At 48.4% G+C, this 13,801-nt stretch overlaps 1 protein-coding gene across 3 annotated transcripts in view; it reads right to left on the bottom strand.

Moving 5' to 3' along the window:
- Positions 1 to 200: 200 nt before the first annotated feature.
- LOC144601175 (interferon-induced protein with tetratricopeptide repeats 5-like) overlaps positions 201 to 13,801 on the bottom strand; it is a 53,007-nt gene continuing 39,406 nt past the window's right edge. For 2 of the 3 annotated variants that reach the window (XM_078413134.1, XM_078413131.1), the window contains one exon: positions 1,400 to 2,928. In XM_078413134.1, the coding sequence (XP_078269260.1) occupies positions 1,494 to 2,928 (1,435 nt within the window). In that variant the 3' untranslated portion in view covers positions 1,400 to 1,493. Of the gene's footprint in view, positions 368 to 1,399; positions 2,929 to 13,801 lie in introns of those variants that run through there. The other variant, XM_078413132.1, reaches the window with a different exon arrangement.

Below are 13,801 nucleotides of genomic sequence, written 5' to 3'. Positions count from 1 at the left end.
CCTTTGCTCTATCTATTGTGCTTGAGTTTAACGGCTGTACTTACATATAATATTTTCTGATCTGTTTGGATAGCAAGCAAAGCAAAGCTTTTCAGTGTACCTTGGTACACGTGACAATAATAAACTGAATCCTAATCCTTTTACCTCAAAATTTAGTGGACATACAATTAACGTCCAGGTGAATTTTGTGTCCATTGAGTAACGGGCTGGGAAATCACTGCTGTTGCCTTTATTCTGACCATCGCGTCAGACGCACGTGAAATGGCGTCACATCCTCCACAACGCAGCTCTGATCCACCTCTGGTTGAATGTGAAGGTTTGTTGTGATGGGATCACTGTAGATCAGTCAGAGCAGCGGGCACCAAACCTGCAGAAGATCATCAACCAAATTTGAATTTGAAAAATTAGAATTTGAAATTTGAATAAATGTTATTGGCCAAGTAAGCGCACACACAAGGAATTTGCCTTGGTGCTTTGCTCGCAAGTGACAACACGACATACAGTAAACTATTAAGAATAAAACATAAAACATTACAACATTAAGAATAAATGGCTATAGTTTAAACATGTGAAGAATGAAATAAAATACCAGACCAGAGCAAAAGGAGGCCACAGACATTTGGTTGTTGACATTTGAATTAACATTTCAATGTCACTTGAATTCAAGTGGAGACATGAACATTAACGCACCGCACACAAGCTTGGTCAGACCCTGTAATAATCATGGCATCCAACTCCACAACTCCCTGACAGGGGCCGCACAAGTAGTCGAGTGTTAAAGAAGGCATACGGTAAGCTTGGGAAGGAAACTGCAGATGCTGGTTGACACCGCGGATAGACACAAAAAGCTGGGGTGACTCAGCGGGTCAGGCAGCATCTCTGGAGAGAAGGAATAGGTGACGTTTCCAGTCTGAAGAAGGGTCTTGACCCGAAATGTCAACTATTCCTTTCCTCCGGCGATGCTGCCTGACCCGCTGAGTCACTCCAGCTGTTTGTGTCTGTCACCGTGTACAATGCTTGCCTTCATGGTCCAAGCATTGAGTATAAGAGTCAGGGAGTCATGATGCAGCTTTATAGGACTTTGGTTATTTGGAGTGAATTTGGAGTATCACATGCAGTTCAGGTCGCCCCATTGCAGAAAGGATGCAGAGGCTTTGGAAAGGGTGCAGAGGAGGTGCCTGGACCAGGGGGTATTAGCTGCAGGAGATGTGCGGGGCATGTTTTTTTGCACAGAGGGTGGTGGGTGCCCGGAACGTGAGGCCGTGGGTGGGGGTTGAGACACGATTGTGGCATTTGAGAGACTTTTGGATGGGCCGATGAACATGCAGCAAATGGAGGCAGATAGGATTTGGTCTTGGCATCGTGTTCTGCACAGACACCGTGGGCCGTAGGGCCTGTTCCTGCGCGGTACTGTGTTATGTTCTATGTTCCAGTGAGGAATGGTTGTGGAAGGACCTTTCTCGCCCTTACCTGCTGGTCCTGGTATCTCCAGCCTAAGTAGAAGAGCGCAATTCACAAAGAGCGCTGCGATATTCTTCGTTGCCAGGATTAATCTGCAAGGCCTTTTCAAAGCATTCAACAGCTTCAGAATTCTCCCCGGCTTGCTGGTGAAGAAACCCCAGGATACCGAGCGCTCTGCTGTTGTGCGGGTTCATGTTAATTTGCCTTCTTGCAATCCTCTCCAAGTTAGTGTAACAAATTTTCCAATGTTTTGTGCGGCGCTGGATTTTAAGGCCTTCCATAAAATGGTGGATGGCGTTGGATTCAGAATTGGTGTGACACAGTTCATATAATCCAAGCTGTACCTCTATTGCCTGCTTTTGTTCTGGAGTAACATTCTCTAATCTCTGGAGGTTGTGGTACATCTCCGCTGCCCTGTCTAGTTCACCATTCATTAAGCAGATCCCGGCAAAATCCAGCTGTGCAAATATAAACGAAGGCTTCAGTTGAAATGCCGTTCCAAAATGGAGCTTGCAATGACGGATCAACTCAGCCTTCACGTCAGGGTCTCCACTGCCCTGATTTCTAAACAGAGCCGTTAGCTTTTCCCTGTAACAGATACCTATTTGATGGTGCAAGAAGGTAGCGTCGGGAGTGAATTCTAAGGCTTTCTTCAACAGCCCTATCGCTTTATCAACATCATGCTCTGTTCTGTAAAACTTTGCTGCATAGCGGAGTACAAATGGAGAATCTGGGGTTGTCCGCAACGCTTCTTCAACCAGTTTATTCGCTTCCGCCTTTTGCTTGAACTCTTGGAGCCTGAGGGCCAGCATCACCCTGGCCACAGATTCACCCGGATCCAGCTCCAGGACCCGTCTCAGCTGTCTCACCGACTGACTCTCTTCAGGGTTTTCGTGGATCCCGGAAATCGATTCCAGACGGTACAGAGCGGTGGCGTAGCCCATGGCCCACTCCACGTTGTCGGGATCTTCCTCCAGAGCCCTGGCAAAACATTCCTTCGCCTCCTCGCAGCACTGAGAGCTGGAGCTCAGCAAAGACCACCCCTTCTCCCCCCAGACCTCGGGCAGCATTGCCGTGACGTGCGGGCCCTGGGTGAGGGGGCCACACGTCACCTCCAGCTTGTCGAGATAGGACTGGACCTCGCTGAGTTGCCCCATGTGGTAATGCAACCAGGCCCTATTGCCATGGGTGACGATGCTCCGCCTCTCAAGTCCATCCCCGTGGATCTCACTCAGATGCCTCTCCGCCTCCTCTAAGTCACGGAGGGCTTCTTCGTGGTTGCCCTGCAGGTAGTTGACGTAAGCCAGCTGGTTGTGCGGCACGCCTTGGCGATTCCCGCCGATGATAATCGAATCCTGCAACTTCTGCTTCACGTCATCTAGGTCGGCGTCGTCCATCTGTGGGCCCCACATGAAGTGGCACTGAAGCTGGCCGAGCTTCACCAATAAAGACTCCTTCAGTGCGTCGCTGCAAGAGATCACAAGGCAATCAGAGGGACTAGACACAAAAAGCTGGATAACTCAGTGGGTCAGGCATAATCAAGGACGAGTCACACTCTGGCCACTCCCTCTTCTACCCTCACCCATCAGGCAATTGCAACTCAATTGCATCAAATCTGAAATCATCATCATTGGTCCAAAAACGCTCACCAAATCCACCCAAAACTTCATCCTGAACATTGATGGTCTCCCAGTATCCACCTCCCGTCACATCCGGAATCTTGGAATCATCTTTGATCAAACCCTCTCCTTCGACAAACACATCAAACACATCACAAAGACAGCCTTCTTCCACCTCAAAAACATTGCCCGTCTCCGTCCATCTCTCTGCTCCACAGCTGCAGAAACCCTCATCCACGCCTTCATCACCTCCCGTCTGGACTACTGCAACAGCCTCCTCTATGGTTCACGCTCAAAAATCATCAGTAAACTTCAATACATTCAAAACTCCGCTGCCCGTCTACTCACCCACACCCCGATCCGTGACCATATCACCCCCGTCCTTTACAAACTCCACTGGCTCCCCATCCCCCAGAGAATCCAGTACAAAATCCTCCTCATAACCTACAAAGCCCTCCATAACCTGGCCCCATCCTACCTGACTGACCTCCTCCACAGGCACACTCCCACCTGCACCCTCCGCTCTGCTGCTGCCAATCTCCTGTCCCCCCACATCCGGACCAAACTCAGATCCTGGGGGGACAGGGCTTTCTCCATCGCTGCTCCCACCCTATGGAACTCACTACCCCAAACCGTTAGAGACTTCTCCACACTCACCACATTCAAAACATCGCTGAAGTCTCACCTGTTCAGTACTGCCTTCAACCACTGAAGGTCACCTCACCTTCTGTCTCCTTCCTCTGTTTGTTTACTTATTTACTTATTTATCTATTTATTCATTTCCCTATGTTCTCTAAATCTCTGTAAAGCGTCTTTGAGTATATGAAAAGCACTATATAAATATAATGCATTATTATTATTATTATTAAGAGCAACAGAAGTGTCAAAACGCACACCTCCAGATTCATGGAGTTTCCACTTTGGTGGCAAGAACAGGAAAGCAGACTATTATCTGAATGGTGGCCGATTAGGAAAAGGGGAGTTGCAACGAGACCTGGGTGTCGTGGTACAACAGTCATTGAAAGTAGGCATGCAGGTGCAGCAGGCAGTGAAGAAAGCGAATGGTATGTTGGTATTCATAGCGAGGGGATTTGAGTATAAGAGCAGGGAGGTTCTGCTGCAGTTGTACAGGGCATTGGTGAGACCACACCTGGTTTATTGCGTACAGTTTTGGTCTCCTAATCTGAGGAAAGACATAGAGGGAGTACAGAGAAGGTTCACCAGATTGATTCCTGGGATGGCAGGACTTCCATATGAAGAAAGACTGGATAGACTCGGCTTGTACTTGCTGGAATTTAGAAGATTGAGGGGGGATCTTATAGAAACTTACAAAATTCTTGTCATTCTTTAGGACCGAGATGAGAAAGTTATTTTTCACACAGAGAGTGGTGAATCTGTGGAATTCTCTGCCACAGAAGGTAGTTGAGGCCAGTTCATTGGCTATATTATTGGCTTTCATTCTTCCAAAGCAAAATAGACAACATCTACAGCACTTTAACCACCAATGCACCTGCTCCCCCTCAAACCACCTGCCCCCCCTTATCCTGTCAACCCCTGCCTCAGTTCTCCCCAGTCTCCACCACCGACCTCTCTGACCTCTTCACAGGAATAAAAACTGCCACCTGCTCTCTGGACCCCATCCCCTCCAGCTTTGTCAAGGCCTGCCTTCCTGCTCTCTCTCCACTTATCACTGCAACAATAAACTCCTCCCTGTCCACTGGCATCGTCCCACCATCCCTCAAAATCGCTGCTGTCACCCCCATTCTGAAAAAACCTGGTCTCAACCCTGACACCCCAAACAACTTCAGACCAATCTCCAACCTACCCTTTCTGTCCAAAGTTTTGGAACGTGCTATAGCTTCCCAACTCAAATACCACCTCTCTACCAATAACCTGTATGAAACTTTCCAATCCGGATTCCGCTCCAACCACTGTACTGAAACTGCGCTCCTCAAAATCACAAACAACCTTTTCCTCTCCTCCGACGCTGGCAACCTCAACATCCTCATCCTACTTGACCTCAGCGCCGCCTTTGACACCATAAATCACTCCATTCTCCTCACCCGACTTGAAACCTCCTTTAACATCACCAGCACAGCCCTATCCTGGTTCAAATCTTACCTCTCTGACAGGCACCAGTTCATCTCCATTAACAACTGTAAATCCCCCACCGCTCCCCTCCCCCAAGGTGTCCCCCAAGGCTCAGTCCTTGGCCCCCTCCTCTTCATCCTCTACCTGTTCCCCCTTGGTCAATTAATCCGCCGTCATGGTCTCAACTTCCACTGCTTCGCCGATGATATCCAGCTCCTCATCTCCACCAAGTCAATCTCCCCCACCACACACTCTACACTGACAAACTGCATCACTGAAATAAAATCTTGGCTTCAATCAAATTTCCTCAAACTCAACTGCAACAAATCTGAAATCATCATCATTGGTCCAAAAACGCTCACCAAATCCACCCAAAACTTCATCCTCAATATTGATGGTCTCCCAGTATCCACCTCCCCTCACATCCGGAATCTTGGAATCATCTTTGATCAAACCCTCTCCTTCGACAAACACATCAAACACATCACAAAGACAGCCTTCTTCCACCTCAAAAACATTGCCCGTCTCCGTCCATCCCTCTCCTCCACAGCTGCAGAAACCCTCATCCACGCCTTCATCACCTCCCGTCTGGACTACTGCAACAGCCTCCTCTATGGCGCACCCTCAAAAATCATCAGTAAACTTCAATACATTAAAAACTCCGCTGCCCGTCTACTCACCCACACCCCGATCCGTGACCATATCACCCCCGTCCTTTACAAACTCCACTGGCTCCCCATCCCCCAGAGAATCCAGTACAAAATCCTCCTCATGACCTACAAAGCCCTCCATAACCTGGCCCCATCCTACCTGACCGACCTCCTCCACAGGCACACTCCCACCTGCACCCTCTGCTCTGCTGCTGCCAATCTCCTATCCCCCCACATCCGGACCAAACTCAGATCCTGGGGGGACAGGGCTTTCTCCATCGCTGCTCCCACCCTATGGAACTCACTACCTCAAACCGTCAGAGACTCCTCCACACTCACCACATTCAAAACATCACTGAAGTCTCACCTGTTCAGTACTGCCTTCAACCACTGAAGGTCACCTCACCTTCTGTCTCCTTTCTCTGTTCGTTTACTTATTTATCTATTTATTCACTTCCCTATGTTCTCTAAATCCCTGTAAAGCGTCTTTGAGTATATGAAAAGCGCTATATAAATGTAATGCATTATTATTATTATTATTATTATATTTAAGAGGGAGTTAGATGTGGCCCTTGTGGCTAAAGGGATCTGGGGGTATGGAGAGAAGGCAGGTACGGGATACTGAGTTGGATGATCAACCATGATCATATTGAATGGCGGTACAGGCTCGAAGGGCCGAATGGCCTACTCCTGCACCTATTTTCTATGTTTCTGTTTCTATGTTCCATCGGTTGTTCAGTGGTGGGAGGAAGGGAGACCTCCCTGTCGGTTTTCCCCAGGGCCTGGCCAAGATGGCCACTGTCCAAGATGGCCACTCACAGGTCCCGGCAGCGGACAGTCGAGGGTTCTGCCTGAGTTGACCGCCTGTCCCTCTTCCAGGCCTACGTCTGTGATCACGGGGACTCGTGAGGCCTCCGTGAAGGCTGATCGACGCGATGGGGGGTGTAAGGTGCATCGTGGATAAGAATGACAACACTGTAATGATAACAATGCTTGTCTGTACAGAGTTTGTACGTTCTCCCTACGACCTGCGTAGGTTTCCTGCGAGATCTCCGGTTTCCTCTCACACTCCATAGACTTGCAGACTTGTAATTGTAGGCTGATAGTTTAGTTTAGTTTGGAGATACGGCGTGGAAACAGGCCCCACGGCCCACCGAGTCTGCAACAATCAGCGATCCCCGCACACTAACACTATCCTACTCACACTAGGGACAATTTACATATGCACCAAGCCAATTAACCTACATATCTGTACGTCTTTGTAGTGTGGGAGGAAACCGAAGAACTCGTAGAAAACCCACACGGGTCAAGAGGAGAACGTACACACTCTGTGCAGACAGCACCCGTAGTCAGGATCGAACCCGGGTCTCCGGCGCTGCAAGCACTGTAAGGCAGCAACTCTACCGCTGCGCCACCATGGCCGCCCAGGCTTGGTATAATTGTATGTTGTCCCAAGTGTGTGTAGGATGGTGTAAATGCGTGGGGATCGCTGGTTGGCACGGACTCGGTGGGCCGAAGGGCCTGTTTCCACGCTGTATCTCTAAACTAATCTATACATTAACATTGTAAGCTCCCAGTGATCTGCGGCCTTGCCCCGCCATCATGCCCGGCTCTCCCGCCGTGAAACAGGGAACTCTTCCGGAGCCGTCTGAGGCTCGTCTCCTGCTCGACCCCGAAGACCGGGATAACGCACACCTCCAGATTCAGGGGCAGCTTCTTCCCAGCTGTCATCAGGCAACTGAATCATCCTAGTACAACCAGAGAGCAGTTGAGAACGACCACCTACCTCGTGTGGTGACCCTCGGACTGTCCCTTGATCGGACTTTGCTGGCTTTACCTCGCACTAAACGTCATTCCCTTTATACACTGTAAACGGCTCGAATGTAATCGTGTGTGGTCTTTCTGCTGATTGGTTAGCACGAGACAAAAGCTTCTCACTGTACCTCGGTACACGTGACAATAAACTAAACCAAGGAACCGGTGAGTTTGTTGGAGGGAACTTCTGTACCTTCTGTCACACGGGAACAGGGAGAAGAAGGAATGACAAGAGCGGAACAAGTCTTTGACCATGTTGGCCGCAATCACATCAAGTTATACAGCAGCTTAATGCTCAAGAAGGACTTCCTTAATGTGTAGGAAGGAACGGCAGATGCTGACTTAAAACCGAAGACAGACACCAACAGCTGGAGTAACTCAGCGGCTCAGGCAGCATCTCTGGAGAAAAGGAATCAATAGGTGACATTTCTCTGCTTTGCTTCCAGTACCTCGTGTTAGTGAGGGTAGGAACAGGGAGATTGGGGAGCTGAATGTGTGGCTGAGGAGTTGGTGCAGGGGGCAAGGATTTAGATTTCTAGTCCACTGGGATCCCTTCTGGGGCAGGGGTGACCTGGACAAAAGGGACGGGTTACACCTTAATTGGAGGGGGACCGACATTCTGACAGGCAGGTTTGCTAGTGCTACACGGGTGGGTTTAAACTAAATAGTCGGGGGGTGTGGTCAACAATGTGGACGTTCATGCGTGCTGCTAACGAGAAAGAGAGTGTAGGAAAGGTCACGTTTAGACTAACAGGGCAGGGGGATGGGACCCAATGCAGGGAGACGGAGGGCCGTAAAATGGGGGCAGAACAAAAATGTAGAAGGGAGAAAAGAAAAACAAACCTGAAAGCTTTGTGCCTTAATGCGAGGAGCATTCGATATAAGGTGGATGTATTGACTGCGCAGTTAGTAGTTAAGGAATATGATGGAGTTGGAATTACGGAGACAGGGTGACCAAGGCTGGGAGCTAAACATGCAGGGGTATTCAATATAGACAGTAAAGGAAGAGGAGGTGGGGTGGCAGTGTTGGTTAAAGCAGAGATTAATGCAATAGCAAGGAGACATTAGCTTGGATGCTGCAGAATCTGTATGGGTAGAACTGCGAAATAGCCAAGGGCAGAAAACACTTGTTGGAGTTGTATACAGACCACCAAACAGCAGTAAGGAGGTTGGGGATAGCATCAACCAGGAAATTAGGGATGCGGTAACAATGGTACAGTAGTTATCATGGATGACTTTAATCTACATATAGATTGGGCCAACCGAATTGGTAGCAGCACTGAGGAGGAGGATTTCCTGGAGTGTACACGGGATGGTTTTCTGAACCAATCTCTGGAGGAACCGACTAGAGGGCAGGCCATCCTAGGCTGGGTATTGTGTAATGAGGAAGGATTAGTAGCGATCTTGTTGTGCAAAGCCCCTTGGGCAACAGTGACCATAATATGGTGGAATTCTGCATTAGGATGGAGAGTGATTCAGAGACTAGGGTCCTGAACTTGAATAAAGGAGACTTTGATGGTATGAGATGGGAAATGGCTAGGATAGTCAGGTAAATTATACTTAAAGGGTTGATGGTGGTGATGCAATGGCAAAGATTTGAAGATCGCATTTGAAGATTGAATTACAATTCTTCATCCCTATCTGGTGTAAAAATAAAATGGGGATGGCGGCTCAACCATGGCTGACGAGAGAAATTAGGGATAGCGTTAAATCCAAGGAAAAGGCGTATAGATTTGCCAGGGAAAGAAGCAAACCGGAGGACAGGGAGAAATTTAGAATTCAACAGAGGAGGACAAAGGGGCTGATTAAAATGGGAGGAAAATAGAGCATGAAAGAAAGCTTGCGAGGAATAAAAAACGACTGTTAAAGCTTCTTTCAATATGTGAAGAGGAAAAGATTAGTGAACACAAATGTAGGTCCCTTACTATCAGAAATAGGTGAACATAATGGGAAACAAGGAAATGGCAGAACAGTTAAACAAGTACTTTGGTTCTGTCTTCACTAAGGAAGAAGCTAACAATCTCCCGGAAATACTAGAGGACCGAGAATCTAGTGGAAGGAGGACCTGAAGGGAATCCACATTAGTCAGGAAATGGTGTTAGGTAAACTAAAAGCAGATAAATCCTCAGGGCCTGATGGTCTACATCCCAGAGTACTCAAGGAGGGGCCCTAGAAATCATGGATGCATTGGTGATCATTTTCCAATGTTCTCTCGACTCTGGATCAGTTCCTGTGGACTGGAGGTTAGCCAATGTAACCCCACTTTTTAAGAAAGGAGGGAGAGAGAAAACGGGGAATTATAGACCAGTTAGCCTTACAGTGGGGAAGATGCTGAAGGCGATTATTAAATATGTTATAGCAGCGCATTTGGATAGCAGTAACAGGATCGGTCAAAGTCAGCATGGATTTATGAAGCTGAAATCATGCTTGACTAATCTTCTGGAATTTTTTGAGGATGTAACAAGTAGAATGGATAATGGGGGGGAAGTGGATGTGGTATATCTGGACTTTCAAAAAGCCTTTGACAAGGTCCCACACAAGAGATTAGTGGGCAAAATTAGAGCACATGGCATTGGGAGTATGGTATTGACATGGATAGAGAACTGGTTGACAGACAGGAAGAAAAGTGCAGGAATTAACGGGTCCTTTTCCGAATGGCAGGCAGTGACCAGTGGGGTGCCGCAAGGCTCGGTGCTGGGACCCCAGCTATTTACATATATTAACGACTTAGACGAGGGAACTAAATGTAACATCTCCAAGTTTGCGGATGGCACAAAGCTGGGTGGTAATGTGAGCTGCGATGAGGATGCTATGAGGCTGCAGGGTGACTTGGATAGATTGGGTGAGTGGGCAGATGCAGTATAATGTGGATAAATGTGAGGCTATCCACTTTGGTGGCAAGAACAAGAAGTCAGACATCGGCGAGACCTATCAACTTCTGTAGATCGGCGAGACCGGGATCCCACTACATCTTCCCATCTCCCATCCCAACTCCCTGGTCCACTTGCCCCTTCTCACCCAAACCACCCCCTTCCCAGGTACTTTCCCCAGCATCCGCAGGAGATGCAACACGTCCCTTTACCTCCCCCCTCGACACCATCCAAGGACCCCAACAAGTCTTTTCAGGTGAGGCAGAGGTTCACCTGCACCTCCTCCAACATCATCTACTGTATCCACTGTTCCAGATGTTGACTCCTGTACATCGGCGAGACAAAGCGCAGGCTTGCCGATCGTTTCGCTGAACACCTCCGCTCAGTCCGCCTTAACCTACCTGATTTCCCGATTGCTCAGCACTTTAACTCCTCCTCCCCTTCCCAATCTGACCTTTCTGTCCTGGGCGTCCTTCATTGTCAGAGTGAGGCCCAGCGCAAATTGGAGGAACAGCACCTCATATTTCACTTGGGTAGCTTACACCCCAGTGGTATGATCTTCAAATAGCCTTTGCTTTCCCTCTCTCTCCATCCCCTCCCCCTTCCCAGTTCGCCCATCAGTCTTACTGTCTCCAACTACATTCTATCTTTGCCCTGCCCACTCCCCTGACATCAGTCTGAAGAAGGGTCTTGACCTGAAACGTCACCCATTCCTTCTCTCCAGAGATGCTGCCTGTCCAGCTGAGTTACACCAGCATTTTGTGTCTTTTATCTGAATGTCAGATTCGGAGGTGAGGTGCAACAAGACCTGGGTGTCCTTGTACATCAGGCACAGCAGGCAGTGAAGAAAGCAAATGGTATGTTGGCCTGTTGGAGGTCCCACGTGGAGTATTGTGTTCAATTTTGGTCTCCGGATTTGAGGAAGGACATTCTTGCTATTGAGGGAGTGCAGCGTAGGTTCACCAGGTTAATTCTCGGGATGGCGGGACTGACATATGATGAAAGAATGAGTCAACTGGGCTTGTATTCGCTGGAATTTAGAAGGATAAGAGGGGATCTTATAGAAACGTAAAATTCTTAAAGGATTGGACAGGCTAGACGCAGGAAAAATGTTCCCCATATTGGGGGTGTCCAGAACCAGGGGTCACAGTTGAAGAATAAGGGGTAGGCCATTTAGGACTGAGATGAGGAAATACTTTTCCACACAGAGTTGTGAATCTGTGGAATTCTCTGCCACAGAAGGCAGTGGAGGCCAATTCAGTGGATGTTTTCAAGAGAGAGTTAGATTTAGCTCTTAGGGCCAACAGAATCAAGGGATATGGGGAAAAAGCGGGAACGGCGTAATGATTTTGGATGATCAGCTGTGATCATATTGAATGGTGGTGCTGGCTCGATGGGCCGAATGGTCTACTCCTGCACCTATTTTCCATGTTTCTATGTTTCGGGGCGAGACCCTTCTTCAGACAGGAGTCAGGGGAGAGGTGAGGAGGGTCTTCCTTCAACTCCTGCACTCAACCCAATATCAGTCCAGTTACATAATCTTTCATCACACTTTACTGTTTACTGTGACCGCAACCTCTGACTCACGTCCTGTCTGAGGCACGGTGACCAGAACTCACACCGGAGCTCCCGATGTGCTTTAACCAGAGATTAACACATATGCACCCGTGATCACTACCCCACCTTGTCATTAAGGTTCAGTTTCCGTTCGTCCGTCACTTAGAGGGGAGGGAGGAGGAGACGGAAAGGGGGGAGTGGGTGCTGCACCAATGCAGGAGAGGCAACTCTAGGGGGAGGGGGGGGGGAGGAGCGGGGTAGGGGTGGAGGTGGAGAGGAGAGGTTGCTGCAGCAATGCAGGAATGGCAACCCTAAGGGCGAGGGGGGGAAGGGAAGAGGGTGAGTGAGGGGAGGGGAGTGAGGGAGGAGAGGGTGCTGCACCATTGCGGGAGTGGTTTGAGCCCAACGGGTCCTCTTGGTCTAGTAAACCCTCTAAACCTGTCCACCTGTTTTTTAAACGTCACGATAGTACCTGCTTCATCTACCTCCTCCGGCCGCTCGCCCATGCACCCACCACCCTTTCTGTACAAAAAGTTGTCCCTCAGGTCCCTATTAAATTCCCCCCTCACCTTACACCTATGCCCTCTGGTTCTTGATTCACCTACTCTGGGTAAAAGATCCTATTAATCCTATATATTCCTCTCATGATTTCATACACCTCTCTAAAATCACCCCTCATCCTCCTGCACTCCAAGGGATAAAGTCCCAGCCTGCTCACCCTCTCCCTACAGCTCAGACCCTCGAGTCCTGGCAACATCCTCATAGATCTTCTCTGCACCCTTTCCAGCTTGACAACATCTTTCTTATAACATAGTACCCCAAATTGAACACGATACTCTAATTGTGGCCGAACCGATGTCTTATCTCATTCCAACATGACCTCTCAACTCCTAACGGGTGGTGCAGTGGTGCAGCAATAGAGCTATTGCCTTATTGCAATAGAGCACCAGAGACCCTGGTTCGATCCTGACTACGGGTGCTTGTCTGTACATTCTCGCCGTGACCTGCGTGGGTTTCCTCCGAGATCTTCGGTTTCCTCCCCCCACACCCCAATGACGAACAGGTTTGTAGGTTAATTGGTTTGGTATAATTGTCATTTGTCCCTAGTGTGTGTAGGATGGTGTTAATGTGTGGGGATCGCAGGTCAGTGCGGACTCGGTGAGCAGCCTCCGTGCTGTATCTCGAAAGACTAAAAACGAAGCTTCTATACTCATCCACCTAATGTCGGTGTCAGTGCCTGAGAAGGTCCTGATCTCCAGTATCACTGTGCAAAGTGAAGATGTCCCTTACCTCATGCTGCTGTTCAGGATTCCGTCGTCCTTCCAGGAACTGTGTGGACTAGAGGCAGCTTGCGGTGTTTTTATAGTCTACTGAATGGGCGGATTGTGGATAGTTAATTCACTGAAAGAGGAAATGACACTGAAACTAGAAACTGAAACAATCAAGTCTTACCTTTCCCCTGTGCAAATTGGTTGTGAAACTGAAAAACCTTGGGTCAAATTAGAAACCAGTGATGTTTGATTGACAGACGAGTGAGGGCAAACATTCACTTCATTTCTTAATCCTCACACGTGCAAATTACAACCACGTCTCAAGAGTTAAGATCAGGGTTAATAATAATAATAATAATAATAATAATTATTATGATAATGATGTCAAGGTTAGAGAGGTGTATGAAATCATGAGAGGAATATATAGGATTAATAGGATCTTTTAGCCAGAGTAGGTGAATCAAGAA

This window comes from Rhinoraja longicauda, chromosome 16, assembly GCF_053455715.1.
Source record: "Rhinoraja longicauda isolate Sanriku21f chromosome 16, sRhiLon1.1, whole genome shotgun sequence".
Taxonomy (NCBI): Eukaryota; Metazoa; Chordata; class Chondrichthyes; order Rajiformes; family Arhynchobatidae; genus Rhinoraja; species Rhinoraja longicauda.
The sequence above is the reverse complement of the archived record's forward strand: the minus strand, read 5'-3'. Positions and strand labels throughout refer to the sequence as shown.